The 25,375-nt window shown below is 55.5% G+C and overlaps 2 protein-coding genes across 3 annotated transcripts in view; both read right to left on the minus strand.

The window, feature by feature from the left end:
- SCAMP2 (secretory carrier membrane protein 2) overlaps nt 1-25,375 on the minus strand; it is a 551,928-nt gene that overhangs the window by 406,436 nt on the left and 120,117 nt on the right. The gene's annotated exons all lie outside the window — the stretch shown is intronic.
- LOC112628006 (taste receptor cell protein 1) lies at nt 9,280-12,178 on the minus strand. Its single transcript, XM_025390772.1, has 5 exons — nt 12,032-12,178; nt 11,729-11,859; nt 11,326-11,390; nt 10,889-11,028; nt 9,280-9,470 (listed from the first exon to the last, which is right to left on the minus strand). Exons 1-5 carry the CDS (start codon nt 12,075-12,077, stop codon nt 9,280-9,282), a joined length of 573 nt encoding a protein of 190 aa, XP_025246557.1. The 5' UTR covers nt 12,078-12,178.

A 25,375-nucleotide genomic window follows, 5' to 3' on the forward strand; every position in this document is an offset into this window, starting at 1 on the left:
AGACTGCAGGCCACCCCTTCCCCACTCCCTGGCTGGGTGGGCTTCCAGCTCAGGAGTCTGACTGGAAGGATGGGACCGTCCTGTCACAGAGGCAGGTCTGAGTAGTCCAGGCCCAGTTTTACCCTCCAGCAGGGCCCTTCCCATTCATTTGTCCAGCTGGCTTTGCCCAAAGCACAAGTGATGTCTGTGTGGACTGTGTCCCCTGTCCCCAAAGGGAGTCTGGCTCCAGTCCTGGCCTGGAACTCGGACACCTTAGTATCAGAGGCCACATCTGGCAGAGTGGATCAGCATGGTCTGCCCACAGCCAGGGCAGGTACCATGTTGGCAGCCCCAGACCTGACACCACTGCTCCCGTGTCCCCTCTCCACTTCCATCCTGCACACTACATACACTACATGCTGTCCCTGATGAATCCAAGCTGTCAGCTTCCGTCAGCTTGGCCGGGAAGTCACGCTGACTGTAAGAAGAATGGTGCAGCCTGAGTTGGGGGCTAAGTGGGAACGGGCCTGGTGTGGGGTGGGGGAGGTGGGGGTGAGGCAGGTGTCTGGTGCCTCTCTGCTTATCTTCCCTTCTCCCTTGCCCACGAAGGAGTCATCTTCTCTATGTCCCTCTGCCACCCCGGGGACATAAAATACATAAAATACTGCCCCAGGTCTGTCTTCCCTTGGACGTAGCCCACCTACCTTCCTGTGGGACTCAGGGCTTTGTTTTGTCCTGTGGCCCACATGAGAGGCAATTATCCCTGCTCTGCTCAGCTGAGAGGACAAACTGAGGCAGAGCAGAGGAACAACTCTGTCATAGTCTGCCTGTTAATGGCAGAGTCAAGACCATTGAGTGTCAGGTCCAGCGGACACTAAGTGTGGAGGCTGTATTAGCCTGTTTTGTGTTGCTCTAGAGGAATACCTGAGACTGGGTTATTTATTTATGTTTGTTTATTTATTTATTTTTGAGAGGAAGTCTAGCTCTGTTACCCAGGCTAGAGTGCAGTGGTATGATCTCAAGTCACTGCAACCTCTGCCTCCTGGGTTCAGGCTATTCTCCTGCCTCAGCCTGCTGAGTAGCTGGAATTACAGGCATGTACCGCCATGCCTGGCTAATTTTTTGTATTTTTAGTAGAGAAAGGGTTTTGAAATAGAGTTTTGCTCTTGTGGCCCAGGCTAGAGTGCTATGGTATGATCTCAGCTCACTGCAACCTCTGCCTCCCAGTTCAAGCAATTTTCATGCCTCAACCTCCCAAGTAGCTGGGATTACAGGTATGCACCACCATGCCTGGCTAATTTTGTATTTTAAGTAGAGATGGGGTTTTACCAGGTTAACCAGCCTGGTCTTGAACTCCTAACCTCAAGTAATTCACCCGCCTTGGCCTCCCAAAGTGCTGGGATTGCAGGCGTGAGCCACTGTGCCTGGCCCTGAGACTGGGTAATTTATAAAAGAGGTTTCTTTGCCTCACAGTTCTGCAGGCTGTACAAGCATCTGCTAGGCTTCTGGTGAAGCCTCAGGAAGCTTTTACTCCTGGTGGGAGGCAAAGAGGGAGCAGGCGTGTTGCATGGTGAGAGAGGAAGCAAGAGAGGGGAGGCATCAACCTCTTTAAGCAATCAGCTCTCCAGTGAACTAATAGAAAACTCACTCATTGAATCTGGGAGACGGAGGTTGCAGTGAGCCAAGATTCTGCCACTGCACTCCAGCCTGGGCAACAGAGTGAGACTCTGTCTCAAGGAAAAAAAAAAAAAAAAAAAAAGAAAGAAAGAAAAAGAAAAAGAAAATTAGAAAACTCACTCATTACCATGGGGAGGGCACTACACCATTCACGAGGGATCCCCCACCATGACCCAAACACCTCACACTGTAGGCCCCACCTCCAGCATTGGGGATCACATTTCAACATGAGATGTGGATGGGACAAGTATCCAAACTATGTCAGAGGCCTCCCCCTCCCTCTCATCAGAGTCTTCTGTCCTCAGTTCAGGTGCATGCTGGCCTCCATGCCTGGCTTCCTAGGAAATCATCTTGCCCCTTGAGACCAGCCTGGGCAACACAGCAAGACCCTGTCTCTACAAAAAATAAAACTAGGCATAGTGGCATGCACCTGTAGTCCCAGTCACTCAGGAGGCTGAGGTGGGAAGATCACATGAACCCAGGAGGTCAAGGCTGCAGTGAGCTATGATTGCACCACTGCACTCCAGCCTGGGCAACGGAGCAAGACCCTGTCTCTAAAACAAGAAACAAAGTGCACCAGTGTGTGGATACCAGCTTCTCCTGGTGTGTGGACCTGACCTCACTCGGCCCCATCGGTGAGTGGGAGGCTGTCTGCTGTCTTCCAGAACATTCCCACCACCACACCTGTGTCCCTCCTGCATTCTCTGGCAGGTTTTGTGAGAGGGCCTGTCACCTACCTCTCTGGCTGCCCTAAGGCCCAACTCAAACCTTCCCTGCCCCTGAGAACCTTTACCTGAAGAGTCTTTCCCCCAGTCGCAGGCCCCCTCATTTCAGAGCTTTTGTTGGGGTGAGTACAAGGATCAACTCTCTGCTACCAGCCTGGGAGGAACTGTCCCTAGGGTTGGGTCTCTGGATGGCATATGAGAGTCTAGACCAGGACCCAGATGCCTGTAACCTGAAGGGCAGGCCCTTGGCTGCCCCAGCTTCTCAGAGCCCCTTGTCCAGCCTGACCTTCTGGGACAGGCCCGATCCCTGCATCCTTTGATCTTGGTCCCTACTGGAATCTCTGGTTACTCTGGCTTACCTACTTTGACTCCAGAGGTAATGCTGACATCCCGCATGAGACAGAGTGACAGACTGAGACATAGGGTTACCTGGCTCAGTCACCGTGTCCAAGCAGAGCTCAGGTCCTGGCCTGGTTCAAGGTCTTCCCCAATGCCCTTCTAGCTCCGGTACCCTGCAGGGTCTACCTTGGAGCACCTGGAGCCCAAGAAGCTGCCCCTCACCTTTGTGATCCCAGGGACCCACTCCCTGATCATGACGAAGGCGGACCCAAACCCGCCGAGGTGCCTGAAGGAGCAGGGTCGGCCTCTGCCTCCCACGGCCTCTCTGATGGGGAGGATGTTATCCCAGCAGCGTGAGGTGGGAGCAGAATCGGGAGGATGGGGGTTTTCTCTGTGGGTAGCTCTGGGATCCAGGGTGGAGCTCTTTTAACCTGGCCCTTCCCCTGTGACTCTCCTTGGCCCCAGGCACAGAAAGCAGCTTGCCCGAGGTCACATGACAGGAAGGAACAGAGTGGAACTTGGGTTCTTTTTCACCCAGCTGCAGTTCCCCCTCTCCCCTGCCACTTCCCCCAGGTGATGGAGAACCTGGCATGCTGTGCCCCATAGAAGAGTCCCCTTTCCTTCTAGTGAGGGATGGGAACCAGCTTGGGGCAGGAGGGATGAGGGGGCAGGGGGCTCTCCCAGCCCTGCCTCACATTTGAAGGATAGTATCTGGGCGGCAGCATTGTTTAGGCTAGACCAGGCGGCCCCTAGGTTTATAGTCTGGTCTCGGGCAGGATGCTGCCATGTCACCTTTTCTTCTGCACGTCCTGTCCTGGCACCCTACCTAGTTAAATGTCCTCAGGCCTCCTGCCCCCTGGGCATTGCCGCCACTCCCTGCCCAGGCACAGCTGTCTTTGTCCTGGACTAATCTTCAGAGATTCTTGTCCAGTCCACAGCTTTGCTGGACATCGCAGGCTGGGCCAGGCCCCTTGCCCAGCACTAACGTCTCTTTGTGAGTCTCAACCAGACTGAGCTGCAGCTTCAGGGTCAGGGTAGGTGCTGACTTAATTGATGTGACCCAGGACAAGGGGGTTTATTGATGGTGTCACATCTGCTTAAGCTCTTGGCCTCTATGGTCCCTTTGGGGCACGATACCCCTCTGTCCCATGCTTAGGTGCCCACATGTGGCCACAGTGCCTTTCCTACTTCCATCCCTACTTGAGGCTGGTGTCCAGGCACCTGTGGCTCCAGGCAGAAGGCTGAGTACAGAGCCAGGCCAGGGCAGATGTTCCACAGGGGCTGCAGGAGCTGACAGCCCTGACCACCCAGTCCGTGGCCTTCCATTCCCCTTCACCGTGGCTGACCCCTCATCCACCATCCTTCCAGGGACCAGGACTGGGCCCAAACTGACTTTTGCATGCCCCTGGTCCTCCTCGTGTTCTTGGCTGAGCATGATGGTCTTGCCCATTTCCTTGATTATCCTCAATCAGAGGTTTATAGAGCCACGTGGGGACATCACATCTCCTGTCTACCAGGTCCTCACCAGAGACAGGACTGCCTTGGCCCGGGCCTGGGATAGTCAGGGGTCACACTCGCCTGTTGGGATCTAGCTTCAGTGGCTTCAATGTGGGCAATGGCCTGATGGGTGGCTGCCCCTTCTCCTCCGCTTTGGGGAGGCTGGAGAGGAAGGTCAGGCAGGAGATCTGCTTCCTGCCCACCTGAGGCTGGTTGGAAGCAGGGCGCCCACCTGTGCCTGTCTCACCTTGCTGCAGGTGCATCGGAGGCTGAACCCCTCTCCTGATCTCCTGCAGGTGCAGATTCCAGGTTTCCAGTGGGTGTTGGGGTGGGCTCCAGTGCTGTCCTGGCCCTAGGGAACCCTGGGCTCCATAAGGCCTTGGCCTAGCCAGATTATTTCCCACACTGTCACCTCCCCAAACATGGGGCTGCATGCTGTGTGCCCTGGGTGGGACATTGGAAGGAGTTCCACCTTCCAGGTTTGGATCACAGTAAAGCCTCTGCCATGGGGATGTGCTGGCCGAGACAGACGGGGTTGAACCAGCCCTGTCACGTTGGCCTTGGGCAAGTCACCTGTGCCTTGCTTCCCTTTCCCCAGCAGCCAGATGGGGATAATAGCACCTATTTCACCCGTACTCAAGTGCTCACTTGTTAGCGGGAATTGAGTCCCGGAGGAGTGTAGGCAGAGCCATGGAGGCAGCACTGCAGCTGGACCTGGGCCTGAGTTGCAGCTCCTGGCTGTGAGATGTGTGTCTCCCTCTGTTTATTAATCTGAAGGATAGGGCTGTGCTGTTCTGGGGTCACTGTGACAATGCAACTGGCCTGTGTGAGTTGGTGGTGGCCTCCTGAGATGGTTTGAGGTGAGCTGGAGGTGTGTATTGAATGCCCCCTCACCCCTGTGGGGAAGATCCACTTAGGGAAGACTCACGTGTCTGTATGGAGGAATACAGGTTCCCTGCCCCTCAGCTGTCCTCTGTCCCTTCCCAGCCCCCTCTATTGTCCTGCAGACTCTGGCGGTGGCCATCCAGCCTGGTGGCCATCTGGCTGGTCCACGCTTCCAGGTGGACCCTCTCTTCTCACGTGGTGCAGGTCCCATTGCGTCACTTCCAGACAGGCCATGCTAGCCCCAGGGCCTCCCTTCCCTGCTACCCATTCCCCACCCCCAGGTGTGTGCCACCTCCCTAAAGCCCGCTGTGTTCACCAGCTGTGTTTGAACTCAGTCTCTGTGCAAGGCCTTATGCAAAGCCTGAAATAGCCTGGCTTGTAGAGGGCCAGGAGACCAAAGCTTTAAGACAGAGTGGTGGTCTCCCAGACCCCACTTAGCCTCAGCTCCAGGGCTGTGTCCATGCTGTTCCTGGCTCCAGTGACCCAGTTCTCTCCCAAGAGCCTGTAAGGGCTCCTGTGGTGATGGAGGTGGCTGGAAAGAACAGGCTGCCATAACCCTCCCTCCCTGAGAAGGCCCAACGGGGAACGTTTTAGGCTTCAGGGCATCCTGGGGGGCATCTTCCAGGGACCCCTCCTACACCCTGCCCCGCCCTGGCTCTCTAGTCAGAAATTGCAGTTGCTTGGACAGCGGGGCTGACCCAGGACAAATGCATCTATTAGGCTGGTCACTGGGGTGCTGGGGTGGGGGCAGGGGCGCTTCATGGATAGGAAGGAGAGGCCTGTGTGTTCCAGAAGTACAGAGGAACCTGGTGCTGGCTGCAGTCAACCCCGATGTGATGATCTTTCTACCCGCCCTCTTTGATGTCTTGGTGCTGCCTGCTGTCTTTGGCCAGGTAAGCTCATGGTCAGGGCTCCTGGGGTCCCCTCACTGGGCCTGCCCACTCCTTGCAGGTAGGGGAGCCTACGGGCCAGGACTGTCCTTGGCTCTCCCTTCCAGGGCATGGGTTCAAAGACCATTCCTGGGTTCCACCACCATCAAGCCTCAATGGTGTCCTGATGGGCACAGGAGCTGCTGGGGCTTTCTAGGTTAAGACCCTTGCCTATCCTGGTGTTCCCCTCTGCAGTAGGGCTGCAGGGGTCAGCCTCAGTCTCTGCCCTGGGAGCCTGCCTTACCTTGCCCCGGTGGCCCCACACCTGCCCTGGAAGACACCCCACACCCACTGGCTCTGATTCACCGTAGAGCAGCCAGGGCACCCGTTGCTCATACCCTCTGGCCTGAGGATGACTGGCTCTGTGGCTGGGTTTGGGGGGTCAGGGAGGAGGGCAGGCCTTGCCCTCAGCAGCCCGCATTCCCACTCTGACCCCTTTTCAGTCTCCCTCCTCTTGTGGGCTCTACCCTGGGGCCCTCCCAGCTCCTCACACCAGATGACTGTCTAAATATCTAGAAATCAATTTTTTAAATACTAACTTTGGATTGCTTCCTGGCTTTTCTGTACCCCCAAAGGGCCTGCGTTTCTCTTAGGACTGACAGTCTCTCCAGCCCTATTGGGCCAGACCAGGCGGGCGTAAGGGTGCCCCTGCCCCAACCCTCTTTGGGGTGGGCTTCTGTCCTCTTCCTGCTGCCTCTGCAGCTGAGTTCCTGCCCCAGGGAGAGAAACTTAACCAAGCTCTGTGGGGATGAAGGTGCCCTGCAAAGCGCCACGGGAGGGTTGCCGGGCTGCCGCGTTCTGCTGTCTGAGGTCCACCATGCTGGGCCACGCCCAGAACCGGCCTGAGTACCCCCACCTCCACGGGCTCTGTGATGTGTATGTACAGGATCACGCCTTGCCCTTTCCTCCTGGCTGACCCTTCCCTATCTCTCCACCCCAACCCCGTGCCCTGTGTGTGAGTACCCAGCTCACTCTCATTCCTTCCTCTCCAAAGCATGGTCCCTGGCAGCATGAGTGGCAGGAGGGTCAGCAGAGACTGCGGACCCCTCAGCTGTGCCTAAGACCTCAGCTGTACCTAAGACTAGGTGTGTGTGCTGGGGGAGGCTCTTGGCCACCATTTCCCCCCTCTGTAAATGAGACCGATACCTGTGGCATGGAGGGCGGGAGGCTGGTGTGCGTGCCAAGCACTTGGAGCAGGGCCCTGAGTGAGCATGGACGTGGGAGCAGGGGTGTTCCTAGACTTTATGCACCTTGGGGATGGGAGTGGAGCTCCCTGTGTGGGTTGACAACGCATTACTTTCCCCCACCCCACCTCTGTCCCAGCCCTGCAAGTCCAGTCCTTGGGGGTGTAGGAGGGAAGAAGCCCCTGGCTGTGTGGCCTCGGGCTGGACCCTGGCCCTCTCTGGCTCTGAGTTCCTGGGAAAGTCGGTGGTGTTGGAACTCCGGATTCATTCCTCAGCGTTGAGGCACTGTCTGTGGAAGCCGTGGGACAAGGTGAAGGCGGGGAGAGGAGAGGCTTGGAGTTTGGGTTTCAGCAGAGGGATCAGCAGCGTGAGGGGTCACCTGTGTGTAGAGGAAAGGGAGTGAAGGCCAGGAGTGAGGAATGAGTCTGAGTGCACCCAGGATGGTGCTGCGTCTCCTTCCACATCCACCTGGCCCTGGGGAAGGGAGAAGAAAGGCCACGAGACAAAGGGGAAACTGAGTTGGGTCCACACATGTCCTTCCAGGACCTGGAGGTGCCACTGTCTGGCCATAATGCAGTGGGAAGTTGGAGAGGGAAGATTCCCTCCCCACACCTCCTGTTCTCTGTCCCAGGTCTCCTGGCCCCCTGTGCTCCTAAGTTCAGTATCTGTCATCCCCCAGCATCATTTCTAGGGTTGGTGGGAGGCAGCTGGGAACAGGCTAGGGGTAGGTGGAGCCTGCTTGGGGGAGTCTGCTTGACTGCCTGGGCCACTCCCCACGGTAGTGGGGAGCTTTTCTGGCACACTGGCTGCACCACCCAGGGCTGCCAATGACAGCCCCCTGGGGAGTGTTTGCAGAAGGCCTTGGCAGTGTGGGGGTGGACTCCACCAAGAACAAACACCTGGGGTGGGGTCAGGGAGAACCGCCCTCCACTTACCTGTCTGGAGAGGATCCTCTGTACCACACTGCACATCTACGCTCCCCGGCTGAACACCCCAAGGGAGGCCCTCCGCTTTAGCACCTTGACAAGAGTGGGGACACTGGGATCAGGCCCAGCCCCCGGCCCCAAACCCCACAGCCCCAGCTGCAGGCTGAGGAGATGCTGGGCTTGGGTGGGGAATCAGGGATATAAAGGGGCCTGCTCACCCCTCAGCTTGGCTTAAAGACTCAAGAGGTCAAAGGCTCAGCCTGCCCCTCAAGAATGAGCCTGGGCCCAGCCAGACACTCACCAGGACAAGGGCCAGTGTGACCAGCAGGAGACCCAGGATGAGGAGAGCCATGGCATAATCAGGGATGGAGACATCCAGTGGGCTGGAGGCTTTGGGGCTAGGGGTGCCTGGAGCAGAGCAAGAAGGCCATGGCCAGGCGGGGCCCTGCTTCCCAGACTTCTGAGAAGGCAGAATCTGGGCCCAGAAGGTGCTGCGGGACCAGAGAGCTGGGGCTACGAGCACCTTGAAGGGCTCCGTGAGGAGGGGAGGCAGGCTTCAGATCCGGGCATGTGGAGGCAGGGAGCCCAAGGGAGGAGGCAGATGGACAGAGGGAGGGGGCCTGTAGGGGGAAGGAGGTACTAACCGAGGTCTGGGATGACCACCTCTACCAAGAGGCCGTCTGCCTCCCCCAGGATGTGCAGACCCTGGCGCACACAGTCCCACATGAGAGCCTGGGCTGGCGCTGCCCTGAAGAAGGTGGCACCCACTCTGGCGGTCAGTGGGTCTGGCCTGGTGGGAGGTTCATCACAGACTTCAGGAGGCTGGGCAGCCTTTTGGGACTAGGGGCGGTCATCTCTTCCAGCCTCCTGCCCTCAACCCCAGAACCCAGGTCTGAGCCCTGCATCACCCAGGGCCACCCCAGACCCACCAGAATTCCTCCACCACCACTTGGTCAAAGTTCTGCAGAGGTCTGAGGACGAGGGTCAGCTGGGGGGTCAGGAGAGGACGAAGAGAGTCACAGCTCTACCAGAGCCTTGTCCAGTCATCCCCCGTCTTCCTGAGGCCTCTTTCCCCACCCCCCCCACTTTATCCCGCCACTTCACCCATCTTGTCAGCTGCCCCTGAAGTGCGCAGAACTCAGGGCTGGTTTTGTCCTCCAAGGCCTTGGTGTAGGNCCCCCCCCCCTTTATCCCGCCACTTCACCCATCTTGTCAGCTGCCCCTGAAGTGCGCAGAACTCAGGGCTGGTTTTGTCCTCCAAGGCCTTGGTGTAGGGCTGGCCCAGGATCTGCAGCCAAACTTCATACAGCACCAGCTCCGCCTTCTCCCCTAGAGAGATGGGGGTGGAGGTGGCATCAGCCTGCTCTCCCTCTCCTGGAAGCCCTGGGGTGGGGCGCGCACCCAAGCGCTAATGCTCCATCCAGGGGTCAGCCGCCGCTGGTCTAAAAACCAAATTTCTTGCTGCCTGTTTTTGTATGACCCATGAGCTAAGAATGGCTTTTACATGTTTAAATGGTTGAAAACATGGAAAGTAGAATCGTATCTTGTGACACATGAGAAGTACATGACATGCAAACTTCCACGTCCATAAAGAAAGGTTTCCAGGAACGTGGCCACGCTCATTTGTTGACACGTTGCCTAGGGCTGCTTTCTTGCTGCAGGGGAGGGTTTGAGTATGTGATGATGGAGACACAGTGGCCTGCAGAGCCTTAAAGAGTTTCCATCTGGCCCTTTACAGAAAACGCTTGCTACCCCCTGCACTGATCCATCTAATGGAATACACTGCTCACTCTGAGAGTTGATCCTAGTAGGAAATGTTGCTGACAATCTAACAGATGCTGCTTTTATGTTTTATTTTGTCGCTGCTCTGGTGGGAGACATGTAAGAAAATTCACTCCCTGGGAGGAGGTCATGGTGGGGCTTGTGACTATCAACAGTGAAGCCTCTTTAAGAGGATGCGTGGGGAGCTCTACCGTCTGCTGAGAGGGTTGTGATGGGCCCTCTGTGTTGAGGAATGAAGAAGGAATGCTGCCTGTCTGCCGGGAGCTGGCTTTCTGGGGAGCAGAAGAGATGGTAGTTCGGGCCTGTGGAGGCAGAGGCCCAAACCAATCTGGTCTCTGGGGCAGCCGGCGGGGAGAGTAGTTGTGTAGGAGTGGCTTTGAGGGCAGAGCCTGAAGGAGGGCACCCCTGACTGCACCCCCAGGAGGCTGCGGTGGTGGGGGTGGGGCAGCACTGTAGGAGGACCAGCACCTTCTGTGACTGAAGGGTCCTTGGAGAGCAGCTTCAGGCTGTGTGCACCTGGAGGGGACTGATTTGACCCAGCACTCTCCTAACTTGGGTGTGGACCAGCTCTCCCTGTTAGGATGGCACGAGCTTGCAGAAGTCATCCCATCAGGAGGCCCCAAGAGGAGATATGGGTTTCTTGCAGCCCCGGCACTAGGGCAGAGCTGAGGGTTTTTGTCTCTGACTTGGTGGGACAGATCTTGTCATGCATGTGAGGACTCAGTGAGGTCCTGGGCAATCAGGGAGGTGATGGGACCCTCTCATCCCTCTGGTCCTAGCTGCTTCTCGCCTCTGTCCAGCTCCTTGCTAAAGCTCTATGCCCCATTCCTCTCTGTGGCCCCAACACATGAGCAAGTATTGTCTGAAAGAAGTTTTGCCCATTCTCTAGAAGAGAAACACTGAGGTTTAGAGAAGGGAAGAGCCCGCTGGCCCAGAGACACACAGGGATCGCAGCCCTGACTCACCATTGGCCACGATGCTGGATTTCTGGAGGATGGGATCAGTTATGTTTTGGGCCATGTGATTAGCCAGGCCTTGGAGGTGGGTAGGGATGGGGGTCTGGAACTTGTATTCGATATAAACGCCCACCCACTGTTCAGCATTGCTAGAGAAGCACAAGGGGAGAATGCAGGGGTCACAAACTTTTTGCCAGCTCGTTTCTAGAAGCAGGTAGAGTCCCCAGAAATGCACACCCTCTGGTGTGGGGCTCCCTACCTCCTAGGCAGAGCCAGCTTACATGGCCAAGCTACAGCTACCTGGGGCAAAGTCCTTTCCCAGGTAGCCCCAAACCTACACCCCCATATTTTGGTTCTGGGTCAGAGAGTTGCCTCCTTATGCCCCAGGGCAGCCCCGAAGAGAGCAGCAGGGCAAGCTGGACGGATGGGACGGGGACTCGACCCACCTGAAGAGGAGCAGGGGCCTCTCCTGGGGACTCGCCTTATAGAATCCTGACACCACCGGTGTGACCTGTGGGAAACCCTGGAGGTCAGGGCGAGCCTGGGAGCTGTCTCTCCTGAGACCCAGTGTGGGATGGGGACCAGGTGAGGCGGGAGGTAGGACCTGGGAGGGAGCCACCCTTAAACACAGCCTCCTGGGTAAGGGTGTCTGCTTACAGAGCCTGGCCATGTTCCCCTGTGGACAGAGTCTCCTCCTCCTTCAGAGAACCCTCTCCCCCAGGGCATGCTGCCCTCTACTCCCTCTTTCCCCCACAATGCTGGGTGCTGCCTCCATGCTGGAAGGCCTGCTTTCAAGGGAGGCATAGTGAGTGTCCCAGACCCCAGAAGAGGTGGAAAAGGCCACCTCACCTGTTGAAGGATCTGCCTTTCCAGCAGGACAAAGGAGACAGAACCCGGTACGAGGAGCTGCGGCAGGAAGGGCCTCATGGCTGTGAAGCGGATGCTGATGGTCTCCTGGGCCAGGGTGATCAGGTCGGCCCCTGTAGAGCCATGGATGGGAGTTCCGGAGGTGCCAGGCCCCTCCTCACCCACTGCACCACCAGGTGCTTCGGGGTCAGGGCAGGAATTGGATCCCTCTAGGGAGTCCACCCAGTGCTCCCCCTGGGCAGGTGAAAAGGCACTGTGGTAGGGGTGGCTGGGGACAGGACTCACCATCAGAGATGAGGCTGTTCTCAGCCAATGACAGGTTCCCCAGCATCTGCCCTGAGGTCTTCACTTTGCGATACAAAGCCCAGAGGACATCACAGGGAGAGGGGCCTGGGGCACGGCCCCCAAATACAAGAGAGGCGTTCACCACTACAGAGCCAGGCCTGTGGGGGCAGAGCCACATCCTCAGCCAGGGCCAGTGGGGGCATGAGGGGTCCTGTGTGCCCGGTGGGGGCCTGGCTGGTGCAAGAGTTGGCATCCCAAGGGAGGGAAGTCCTCAGGGGAAGCCATGGGCCACGCAGAGAAGAGCCTCCCTGTGTGACTCAAGGCAAGTCACCTTACCCCTGAGGGCCTCGGCTGCCTCCTCAGTACAAGAGGGATAATGATCCCTTTCCCAGAGGATGGCTGTGAGGCCTGAATGACTCAGCCACCAGCACCCAAAGCAAACACTCAGTGAAACTCAGTTCCCTTGGACACCCCAACAAGCCGGCTGTCATGGGAATACCATGAATCCCGCCCAGGGAGCGCCCAGGGCAGGGTTACTCAACCAGGCTGCAGCTGGCTGTGAGGTCTCAGGATGATAATCTGGATCACACTGAGAAAAACATCTTTGGCTGTATCACAAGGTGCAGGGGCTCTGGAGAGAGGGAGGTGACAGGCCTGAAGAATCTCTGAAAGCCAGTGAGAAATGGACCAATTGCCCTGGCCTTAGTAGGGCACTGAAGGAGCTTTTGGGGAGAGACCAGGAGACAAATAAGAATCCAGAATAACTTTTGTCCTTCCCCTGAGCACTTGCTTGCTGTGCATGTTGGGAGTGGGGAGAGAAAACCTCTCTTCAGGCGCAGGGCAGGGAAGTCATAGAAAGTTTCCATTTGTTAAAAGGGAAAACAGTCTGAGCAGCTCAGGAGCATGGCCTGGAGAGAGAGTGAGCTTCCTGTCACTGGGAGCACTCGAGCCTTTAAATTACTTACAGGATTCAAAGCCCACACTGAGCTCACAACTCAAGTGGGGCTGCAGCGATTTGGACCTTCTCAGCCTTTGACTTGACATGGCAGGGCTGCTCTCTGCTGGCAAATGTGGTCTTGGGTCTCCCCCCAGCATCCTCTTCCCCTAGAGGCTTAGAGTGGAGGGCCCTGCCCAAGGGATTTGCATCCCTTTGCATGTCATTTACATGCCTGCTGCCCTTGCTGCCCTTGCCTTTCCCACTGCACTCAGACAACGCTTGGCATTCCTGCCCAAATCCTGCAGCTGGAATCAGGGATCAGGGCAGGTCAAAGGGCATCTGAGGTCACACAGCATAGCTAGTGGCAGAATCAGATGTGGGCCTCCTCCCTGCCTGTCCAGGGCTCTTCCTGCCCCTGCCCCCAGGTGCTCCTGAATTGGGGGTGGGACGGGCAGAGCTAGGCATCTGAGACAGCCCTTGTGGCTGAGAAGGGTCAGAGCAGCTGGTGGGTGATAGGTGGGCCCTGAGAGCCATGTGCACTCACCTGAAGACCAGGACACCGATGCCCTGGAAGCTGGGGAAGGCCTCGTGGTAGAGGGGCTGGAGCTGAGGACAGGCAGAGGCATGGAAGGCTGGCACGTGCCACCCCAAACCTTCCCTCCTGCCCTAACCCACTCCCTATCTGACCCTACCACCTACCCTTGTCAACCCTCCATCATCTTGGCGTGGTCCCTGCAATGGTCCCTCACAGACCACCTGGGATTCCCAGGCCCCGCCCAAGCTGTTCCTCACACACTGGCCAGAGATAACCTGCCAGTCATCCTCTGCTGAAAGCCTCAAGGTCTGTCTGGGAGCCATGGCTCACGCCTGTAATCCCAACATTTTGGGAGGCTGAGGTGGGAGGATCGCTTGAGCCCAGGAGTTCAAGACCAGCCTGGGCAACATAGCAAAATCCCTTCTCTACCAAAAATACCAAAATTAGCCAGGCATGGTAGTGTGTGCCTGTAGTCCCAGCTACTCAGGAAGCCGAGGTGGGAGGATGGTTTGAGCCCAGGAGGCAGATGCTGCAGCAAACACCCAGCCTTCCTAGGTTTTTCCCTATCTACTGTTTTCTTGAAAATCGCTTTCCAGTGCAGTCATTCTCATCTCTGCATTGGACAGCTGCCATGTTGGCCTGCCATCCAGACCTCTCTGGCTTGGACGACTACCCTGCTCCTAACAGGCCTCCCCTCCTCCCTCTCCCACCCCTGTTTCAAATTATTCTCCTCACAGCCCCTCTCGCTGGCGTCCCTCTGCTTCTGCTGCCTCCGACCACCTCTTCACTTCAAGGTCATCACAGGTGCCGTTTTCTGCCTAGAAAGCCCCTCTGTGTTTCATCTGGCCACCTTCTTGTCCCAGTCAAAATTCCCAGTTCTCAGAAAGGTGTTGTCTGGGCAGCCACCTATCCCCAGCAGCCCCCTCTCACTGCCTATCCTGTCTGCACTTCTCCTTTCTATAGCTTATCACAACTATGATGACATCTGGATGTGTTTGATCACTCCTTGTAGGGCTGTCCTCTCCTCCAGACTGCAGGCTCCCTGAGGGCAGGGGGCATGCTTGCTTTTGCTTACTGTGGTGTTCCCAGCACTTAGCACCATACCTGGTACAGTAGGTGCTCAGTTAGTGGTAGGAAGAAGTGAGTTAGTTGAATAAATGAAGGAATGAACCAATAAACTAATGGACAGAGACTCAGAGTTCCCCCTGGATGCCAAGCAAGAAATGGCACTTGCCGGCTAGGGCATCCATGGTTCCAGAACCAAGGCGGAGGCAGATTTGGTTTTGGCTGCAGGAACTCTGCCTCACTTTGCCTCACTGGCCACCTGCACACCGGAGGAGGGGCACTTACCTGGTGGTGGATGATCTTATGCAGCAGCTGGTGCTTCCAGGAGTCAGGGTTCAAGAGTGCAGCCGAGAAGGCTTCATTGGTGATTGTGAAAGTCACGGAGCGGGTCATGTGACTGGGTCCTGGGGTAGAGGAGACTGAGTCCTAAAACGAGAAGGTCTGGCTGCGATGAGGCAGGGCAGAAGACTGGATGGGATCAGTACCCCCAGGGACCCTTGAGGAACTGGGGCTGGGTGGGACAGAGGGAAGGCTGGAGGAACATCTGAGAGGGAGGGTGGCTGTGGGGGCTGGGCTGACAGGGACCCCTGGCCCAGGCTGGACTGTCCCCTGTAGAGTGGCTGGTTCTGCAACCATCAGGGGTGGTGGGGTGGGTGGGAAGCTGGAGGTATCAGTGGGAGAATCTGTGCCTGTGCGGGGGAATACAGACACAGAAGGCTCTGCAGAGTTTCTGGCTCTGGTACTTACAGGGGAAACCGGGGCCAGGATTGGGGATAGTGATGCAGTTGGTGACTGAAATGGCCATTGTGGTGGGGAAAGTGACAGTGACAGCAACAAAGATGGAACGGGGGGTAGTGGGGACAAGGACGGGGCCAACACAGGTGAGAGGCGTGGGGAGAAGGACAGTGAGGTCTGTGAAGGTGGTGCTGTTGAGGGTGATAGCAACGTCAAAGGAACACTGGGCCCCGAGTCCCGGGCCCCGGCTGGAAGCCACAGCCTCTCCGGGTGACCCTGATTCCCCTATGAGGACTGGGAGGTCATAGCCAACCCTGACCGCCCTGGACCTACAAGGGTAAGAGGCTCTGTGACTGCCAACATGTTAACAATTGACGCACGCACAAGTGGGCTGGGGGATTCTGAGGATACAGCCTTCGCCGTGGTCCCTGGAGCCAATATCAGCGATGGGGAGGCTTCTGGGCCAAAGCTGCTAGCCCCTGACACAGACGGCATCCAGGCATGGGGACTGAAGGTGTATCTGCTCGGGAGCCAGGACATCCGCGGTGGGGATCCTGATATGGGTGCAGGGTTGGTGGGGGCAGAGGATGTTCCAGTTGGCTGCTGGGTGGGTCTGGGGGTGCCAGATGTCCTCAGGGTTGCAGGGGCAGGAGTATGAATTGTCACAGACAATCCAGGGCCCCCACTGGACTTTTGCCCAGACCCGAGGTGCCTTGGGCCAGGAGAAGCTGCTGGTGGTAATGTGGCAGCAATCTCTGGAGATCCAGGAACCAACGTCTCCTCTGCAGGTTCAGCCACAGGTGCAGCCACAGAGGATGCTGGCTGGGACTCAGGGGTTCTGTGGACTGTAGGCCAGGCCAGTGCTGATGGGGCTGGTCCAGGTGGGACCCTGCCCAGGACCCCAGCAGTTCCTGAAGGGACAAGCTGGTCCGAGGGGGAATCCAAAGACAAGGCGAGAGGAGCTTCCTGGTCCCCAGATACCTCAGGAGAGAGGGCTTCTACCCTTGTGCTGGGAGTCTCCCCTTTCCTCTCCGCTGAGAGAGAGACTCCATCAGTGATGGCTTGCAGGATGTTCAGGGACAGGAGTGTCTTCTTGCTGTTGCCTTGCAAAGCGGACATGCCAGGGGCTGAGGGAGGCCAGCCGGTGTCTTTGCGAGTAGAAGGAAGGCTCAGGGAGGAAGCTGAGACCATCCAGAGAGCTGCAAACAGGAGAGGCCTGTTCTGCCTGCCACCCAGGGGGCTGGGAGGTGGGACTGCCCATAGCCTGTTGGACACTGCACCCTCCCTGTTACCTCCCTCATTTGGGAAGAGGCCTGCGGAGATCCAAACCCTGGCCCAGCTCCAGCCCCAAACCGCTGAGCTACCCAAGGCAAACGCGCTGATCCTAACCCACCAGAGCTGAGGAAAGCAGGAGGGGACCCTGACACTCCTCAAGGACCCCTCCCTGTGCCTCCCACCCCAACACCACCCATTGCAGTGTCCTTCCCCAAGGGCCTCAAGAGCTCCCCAGGGCGATGCTGTCTCCAGGTTGGGGGCCCTGGACTGTTCTGTTTGAATGACCTGTGAGGTCCAGGCCAGCCTGAGGGTACCGGGAAGTGCTGCCCAATCCCCATCATAAGACAAGGCTGTTGCCTTGTCGCATCCTTAGAATACAGGAGCCTGACAGCTGGACCTAAAAGTATTTTGCGGGGAGGGCGGGGGGCATCTCTGAAAGCCTTGGGGGCTAATTCCACACTTACCTACAAGTGTACACTGAGATCCATGCGGGGTCTGCCCCATGCCAGGCTCCCCAAAGCTGCTCACCCCGAGTGCCCCTGGGAGCCCCAAGCCTGGGGGCTGAGGAGTGGACCTTGGCTATGTCCTGGTATCCCCCAGGCTGTTCATGGTCAGACCCACATGAGGACAACGAAGGCCAACCCAGTGTGGAAACTGATTGAGAAGAAGGACCCCTGGCCCAGGCCCAGCCCGCCCCGCCCTACTCCCTTACCAGCCAGGAGAATCCCAGCAGCCAGAGGCCACTGCACGCCCATGCTGAAGGCTCTCTAGGCTTCTAAGGCTTCAGAAGCAGGTGGCAAACATGAAGACACCCTCTCGAATTTCCCTTCAAAAAAGGACTCATGTTGCCCAGCCTTTCCCACGTTTCCATCCCTGTGGCTGGGGGTGCAAGCCTGGCTGCCCTAACTCGCCAGGTGGCCTCCAGTAAAGCCCTTGACTTCTGGGGCTGCAGAGTCTTGAATGGAGGCAGCCTGTGCCTGCCCCACAGCCTGGGAGGTTATGGGCCTGAAAACACATTGAGGAGGAGTTCAGAGTCCTGTCCAGTCTTCAAATGGAGGTGGTGACCATGCTGGTGATGGGGGTATGAGTGTGGGTTTGGGTGTGATGTGGAGTGACTGTTGTGAGGACGGTGGCTGCAGGGATGCGGTAGGTGCTGATGGTGGCTATGGTGGGAGCTCTGTGTCCAGGTGGCATGGAGCTCACTGGGGAGGGGTTGGTCCATGTCCCATTCCCTGGCCATCTCCCATCCCAGTTTGGTCCTGCTCCCATTCCATCAGGCTGCATGGGGGTTTGGAGAGGGGAAGATCAGAAGAGAACAGTCCCCCTCCCACAGCGCTTTTCCCGTGTGGAATCCTGATCAGAGCCCTGGACTGGGCAGGGTGAGTGTGGAGGTGGGCATGCCTGGGTAGAACCGTCCTTCCCAGGTCCCCTGCGCATTCTTCTCATGCCCCTGCCCTTCCGCAGCCTCCGACACAGGAGAGGGCCATGGCAGCCCTAAGAGGCTTAGAGAGCTGCCAAGGGACAGGCAAGGTGGGAGGCTGGCGCCCCGTGGGATGGCTCAGGTCTTAGACTTAGCCTCCCACCCCACCTGCTGGCGTCCTGGGGAGTTTCCAGAGCCTCTCCCACCAGGCTCCTGGCACCTGTGTGACCCTGCCATGATTTGTCCCAGGTCACCAGAGCCTCATCTGGTGGGAAGATAATGGCTGGAACCCTTCAGTAGGAAATCAGACCTGGAGAGGGCCTTGGCCAGACTCCCGTCCTCCCCACCCAGGTCCTTCTACCTGGATACCCCTTCCCCCATCTCCTGGGTCCTCATCTCTTGTCCCCTCCAGGTCAGGCTGGCTGGAGTCAAAGCTGGGGGACAGGGCTGTCTCCCCTCCCCGTTGGAGCTATTTTCCAAGGATGGGGGAAAGCAATCCTCCACAGCCCACCCTTTCACCCCCAGGCCTGTAACCTAGGCTGTACACACCTCCCAAAGCAGTCCTCCTTCCTCCCTCACCACAACTCATCTGCTTGGAAATTGCATCCTCCGCTGTTTCCTGGCTCCTCTGGGAGAAGTTGTTAAGGGGCCAGCCTGGCCAGGTCAGGGTGGGGACGGATGGCTTCCCAAGGACAGGGAGGGAGGCAACTTCTACCTTGAGTCCTAGTTTCATTGGCCCCTATTCTCCTCCAAGCCCTTCCATGGGCCACCCATCTAGTGGCCCGTGACCCCATCTCCAGGCCAGCCAACCCACTCTAGCACCCCCATTCTGCCTCCCTTCCCTGTGACCCCAGGATGCCCAGGTCTCACCTGGTGGACCTGGTGCTGCTGAGAAGCCTTTGTCTGTGGAGGCGCTGGTGTCCCACAGAGGAGGGGTGAAAGCAGCATCAGCACCCTCTGCCCAACCTCTGCTGGACCTGGAAGGGCCACCCCCTTCCCTGGCACACTCAGCGCCCGGAAGATCTGGTCTCTAATGGCTCTGCCCACACCCTAGGACACTGGGTCCTCATCTCCTGTCCCCTCCAGATCAGGCTGGCTGGAGCCAAGGCTGGGGGACAGGGCTCTGGCATTGCTGGGCCTCTGCTGGAGAGTCTGTCAGTGCTGAGGCCCGCCTGGCAACAATGGGGAAAAGAGCAGCTCCCTGGGACATGATGAGCGATAAGGGACAGAAACACACCTGAAGGCCATTCCTTGCCATCGGGCAGAGGGCTCAGGTTCCAGGAGTGGGGAGGTGAGGCAGGAAGCCAGGTGCATGCCCCCTCCCCACCAACACCCTCTCCTGACCAAGGACAATTTTGGAGAAAACTCAACCAAGAACTGGAGATCTGGGCTCTCTGTGGACCAGGGTCAGGATTCAGTCTATGTCTAAGATCAGGGCTCAGAGAATGGCCAAGATCAGGGCTGAGTCTGTGACAAGTGTCAGGGCTCAGTGTGGGGTCAGGGGTAGGCAAGTCTGGAATTTGAATGCGTGCCAGGCTAGACCTGGGCTCTCTCTCACACTGTTCTTCCCCTGCCCTAGCCTCTCGTCAGAGGGCATCCGAAGACCTGAAATAACCCATCCTGATACCTGAAATAAATTGAATGGGAACTCTGGCCTCACATCGATAAATGTTGCAACAATAATACTTTGGAAACAGCCGCAGTGTCCAGGACAGGATAGGGGTTGGGCCCCGAAGGTTGGGTGATATTCCTCCCGTCATGAGCCAACTTCAGCCCCCTGGGCCAGGACTTCCCTGGCCCTCCAGTCCACGGCAGCATTCCCCTCCTCCTCTGAACTCCAGAGCCTTGCCAGGCCTGCAGTCCAGCTGCAGTTACACCCTGCTGTACCGTGGTAGAGTCCTGCCCCTCTCCACACCCCTCAATGCACCTCCCTGCACAGCTGAGCACAGAGGGGACCCTTCTCCCACTGACCGTTCAGGGCCGTGGCTTCCCAGCTGCTCCATTCCACTTGGCTCCCTGGGGCAGGAGGAGGGGGCTGCACTGGGGGCTATCCTGTGTCCCTCCTTCAGGGCTGGAGGAGGGGCTGTGTGGAACCCCAAAGGGTCCTGGAGAGTGGGGTGGCAGCAGGCAAGGTAGGGCCCCAAGGGGAGGAGCAGGATAGAGGCAGGTCACTCGGGGGCTAAGCCGGGAAGACATTTGCCTAGACAAACGGGCAGTGGGGCCAGCGGATGATGCACTTTGCTTGTGTACCTTCCAGGGCAGGCTTGCCCAGCTGCAGGGATAGGGGGCCAAGCTGGCCTGTTCTTTCCTGCATCCCAGCCCAAGCTCTGGTGGAGGTGGGGTGGCATGCCATCTTACTCTCCTGTGTGGCCCTTGGCAAGTGCCTGCCAGATCCAAATCTTAATCTTCCATCTGTTACCTTACTCATCAGAGAGAAGTGCTTTGAAGGCCTGGGGACCCAGGCCCATGGATCAGGACAGAACTTGGGGCTTATAGGAAGAACAAGGAGGAAAGGGTTGGGGAACCTGGGACCCTGCACATCGTCTGCAAATTCTGAATTCTCCAGGTGGCATTCAAGGCCTCGGTGCTTCAGCTGCAGCCTGCCTTGCTGACCTCAGTCCTGGGGCTGGGTGGACCAGGAAGTACGCACAGTCCCATCTCTCCCCCATCCCTCCAGTCACATGCCAGAGCCCTCCAGTTCCCTCCCTATCCCAGGGATCCAGCCAAGGCTCCCTGAGGGCCTGGAAGGGGCTTGGGTTTACAGCCCTGCTCACTGCCTCGTCACTCAGATATCCAGAATGGATGTCACACACATCTTCCAAGCAGGTTGACAGGGTCGGAATTGTTCTGTGAGCTGCTGTCGGGGGCAAGGATGAGTGGGTGTCCCTGCTGAACTAGGCAGACTGCCTGCCTCCCTGCCCAGCCTTAGTCCCACTGGCTGCCTGTCCCTTCTCCCTGGGAATAATGGTGTCCCAGCCAGGAAACCTGGCCCCAAAACCAAGACTTGCCCTTTGTCTCCAAAGGCACTTCTTCCTGGTCAGGGTCCTGACACCAAATGTCACTCACTCCTCCTGGACTCTCAGGCCAGGCTGGTATCTGTCCTGCTAGAGCCTCTGCCTGGATCCTGTACTCACAGTGTTGAAAGATCATTTTTTTAGAAAGGAAAATCTTGACTCTCACATAGATAAAAATTGAACATATGTAAAAGATAGTATTTAACTCATTATTAATGAAGGAACCTGGAGACGTTACAATTGGTTCAAATGAGAAGTCAAAGAAGCATACATTTATATGGAGTCAAGGAATGTTGAAATAAATTTACAAATAGATGTAAAGCTGACTTTTTTACTTGGGCGAGGAAGTCAATTTAACCTCCACTGGACCATTTATTTGCATGATTATAGAGTTGAATTATTTTGCATTGCGATCTGTCATCTGCAAGGTACAGAGTTGTAAAACAGCTAGAAGGCAATGAAGGGCTAGAATAATTAGCCAGAAGGGTGTGCTCTAATCAAAACAATGCAGTTTTCCACTGGAGACATCCAATAATGTTTTTTTCTTATTCCAAATTTTCTTACAGTGGTCCGTCTCTCTGAGCTGTGGGGCAGAGGAAGAGGGACTTAGGAAGTATTGGAGATGTCAGGGAAGGCTTCCTGGAGGAAGAGAAGACAGGGGAGGAGAGGAGAGGGACTAGAAGAGATCACTAGTTGTCCCCAAGTAATCCTCTTGTTTATTAAAATAATTAATTCGGAGTCATGACTGAGGTGGCTATAGCACTCTGAGTTCTTTTTCTTATTGTTAAAAAAAAATTGAGATAGGGTCTCCCTCTGTCACCCAGTCTGGTCTTGAACTCAAGTGATCCTTCTGCCTCAGTCTTCCAAAGTGCTAGGATTACAGGTATGAGCCACCATGCCTGGCCATACCCTAGGTTCTTATGTAAGCAAACTGAAACCCCACTCATCATGAACAGCCATATCCTTACAAAATCAGAGACTGCCAACTAACCTCTATCTAGGGACTTCACCAATCAGAAACCACCAACTAACCTCTAACTAGGGACTTCACCAATCAGAAAACACCAATTATCCTCTAGGGATTTTCCCAATAAGAAACCACCAACTAATCTCTAACTAGGGACTTCACCAATCAGAAATCACCCACTAACCACTAACTAGGGACTTCACCAATCAGAAACCACCACTGACTTCTAAGGACATTAAGGCCACTGCTCCACTTTAACTATTCAAATGCTTTCTTTTTTTTTTTTTTTTTTTTTTTTTTGAGACGGAGTCTTGCTCTGTAGCCCAGGCTGGAGTGCAGTGGCCGGATCTTGGCTCACTGCAAACTTCGCCTCCTGGGTTTACACCATTCTCCTGCCTCAGCCTCCCAAGTAGCTGGGACTATAGGCGCCCGCCACCTCGCCCGGCTAGTTTTTTGTGTTTTTTAGTAGAGACGGGGTTTCACCGTGTTAGCCAGGATGGTCTCGATCTCCTGACCTCGTAATCTGCCCGTTTCGGCCTCCCAAAGTGCTGGGATTACAGGCTTGAGCCACCGCGCCCGGCCTCAAATGCTTTCTTTGCCTTGCTTCGGTGTGCACCTTATACAAGCTTTCCCCTTGGGCTCCAAACCACCCGCCGTCTGGCACTGCCTGATTCTTGAATCAAACTCCTAAAATTTTAAGTGCTTAGGTTTATCTTTTTTCTTTTTTTGAAATGGAATTTCGCTCTTTTCTCCCAGGCTGGAGTGCAATGGCGCGACCTTGGCTCACTGAAACCTCCGCCTCCTGGGTTCAAGCGATTCTCGTGTCTCAGCCTCCCAAGTAGCTGAGATTACATGCATGTGCCACCACGCCCAGCTTATTTTTATATTTTCAGTAGAGGCTGGATTTTGCCATGTTGGCCAGGCTGGTCTCGAACTCCTGACCTCAAAGTGATCTGCCTGCCTCGGCCTCCCACAGTGCTGGGACTATAGGCATGAGCCACTGCACCTGGCCAGGTTTATCTTTGAACACATCCTTAATTAGTAACAGTGCTCCTGGTTTTTAACTGGGCATATGTTGCTCCAGAATAAAGACTATATTCCCCAGCCTCCCTTGTAGGTGGGTGTGCCTGTGTGACGCGGTTCTGGCCAATAGGATAAAGTGTCATGAGGTTGTAAGTGCACTAGACATCCTTGTTAAGCCACCTTACCAATTGTGAACTGCCACCTTCAGAGTTGTTTTGGTGTGAGAGTGAAATAAACTTCTCTCTCATTCAAGCCACTATTATTTGGGGCTTTCTGTTCTTCCCTGTCCTCGCCTGATTTATACGTCCATGCAGGGCAGAAGTCATGCCTGGCGCACACCCGCGCCCCACCTTGGCAGCACCTAACTCAGCCAACGCAAGTTGGACTCACTCAGTGGAGAAGGAGGGCAGTCAGTGGGCAGGCATTCCCTTCCAGTCAGCCTACCCTTCCAAGCCTTCTTGGCCTTTCACGATTTTCCTTTCTTTACTCTTCTCCATGTCTGGAGTGAACACCCTTCACTCCAGATGAAGGGACCTGTTATTCTTCCCAGGCTCATTCCTGCCTCCATGCTTTTGCTTCTGACTCAAGGAGCAGGCAGTATGAAGACTGGTTCCTTGGTTACCAAGGGAAAAAAATGAGAAAAGCTGAGCAATTTTTACCTTGAATAAAAACTGGCTACCAAAAAACCCCAAAATCTGTTCGAAGGCATCAAAGAGTTAACACAATAGTGAAGAATTTCTAGACTAAGACACAGGAAGAGACAGCCATCAGAGACATAACTCAGCACTTGGAGCTACTTTTCACATGCGGTTGTTCCCCACTTCTAGAAAGGCAGCTGAGAAGTTGGGCAGTACACTTTGAACAGCCTCTAGGTGCAACGGGGACAAAAGCTGGAGTCCAGAGACTGCCAATGCCTGGGACAGGGTATTGTGTGTAGCTGTCATAAGCCCACAGACCATTAGGTGGGGACAATGAAAGGCTATACCTTGAGAGTTAAGGTAGTCTGAAAGCAAACTGAACCTCACAGAGACTGCAGTCCAGCTTTGAGTCTCAATTCCCCCAATTTTTTATGTTTATATTATTATTATTATTTTTGATACAGAGTCTCACTCTGTTGCCCAGGCTGGAGTGTAGTGGCACAATCTCAGCTCACTGCAACCTCTACCTCCCAAGTTCAAGGGATTCTCCTGCCTCAGTCTCCCGAGTAGCTGGGACTACAGGCACCTGCTACCATGCTCAGCTAATTTTTTTGTATTTTTAGTAGAGACAGGGTTTCACCATATTGGCCAGGCTGGTCTTGAACTCCTGACCTCAGGTGATCAACCCGCCTCAGCCTCCCAAAGTCCTGAGATTACAGGTGTGAACCACTGCACCCGGCTTCAATCCCCAAAATTGAATTTAAAATTTTTGGATTGTTAGTGCATTCAGGTATGTGGAATGGGAGAACAGAATTGTCTCTGGAGGAAGACAACATTATCATAAGCCTCAAAACATTACAAACTGATTTTTAAAAAATATTTGGCACACGACTAAGGTAGGTAGACTCAGTAGGACACAACACAACATGAACCAAGAACTATCAGAAAGAAGCAACGATAGAAACATACTCGGAGATTCCGGATATCGGAATCAGACACAGGCTACAAAATAACTATACTTAATATGTTCAAGGAAGTAAAATATAAGATGCAAGAGTTTAGAAAACTACAAAAAAAAAAAATAGCACCACAGGTACTTAAAAAGTAAATTCTAAATTGAAAAGTACAATAGCATTAACTTGGGGCACAGTGGCTCATGCCTATAATCCCAATACTTTGGGAGGCCGAGGCAGGAGTACTGCTTGAGGCCCAGGAATTTGAGACCAGCCTGGGCAACACAGCAAGACCCCATCTCTACAAAAGTCAAAGACTTAGGTGTGGTGGTGTGTGCCTGTAAGTCTATCTACTCTGGAGGGTGAGGCTGGAGGATCACCTAAGCCCAGAAGTTTGAGGTTACATGGAGCTATGATCGCACCACTGCACTCCATCCTGGGTGGTAGAAGAAGACTGTCTCTTAGAAAAAGAAAGAAAGACAAAATACAATAACTAAAATTAATAATTCCATGCATGGTTTCCAGAGCCAATTAGACACAGTTGAGAGACAGTTAGTGAACTGGAAGATATTAAAAGTAATGGCAGGCCAGGCGCGGTGGCTCATGCCTGTAATCCCAGCACTTTGGGAGACAGAGGTGGGCAGATCACCTGAGGTCAGGAGTTCAAGACTAGCCTGGCCACCATGGTGAAACCCCATCTCTACTAAAAATACAAAAATTAGCCGGGAGTGGTGGCACAAGCCTGTACTCACAGCTACTCAGGAGGCTGAGGCAGGAGAATT

Source organism: Theropithecus gelada, chromosome 7a, assembly GCF_003255815.1.
Source record: "Theropithecus gelada isolate Dixy chromosome 7a, Tgel_1.0, whole genome shotgun sequence".
NCBI lineage: Eukaryota > Metazoa > Chordata > Mammalia > Primates > Cercopithecidae > Theropithecus > Theropithecus gelada.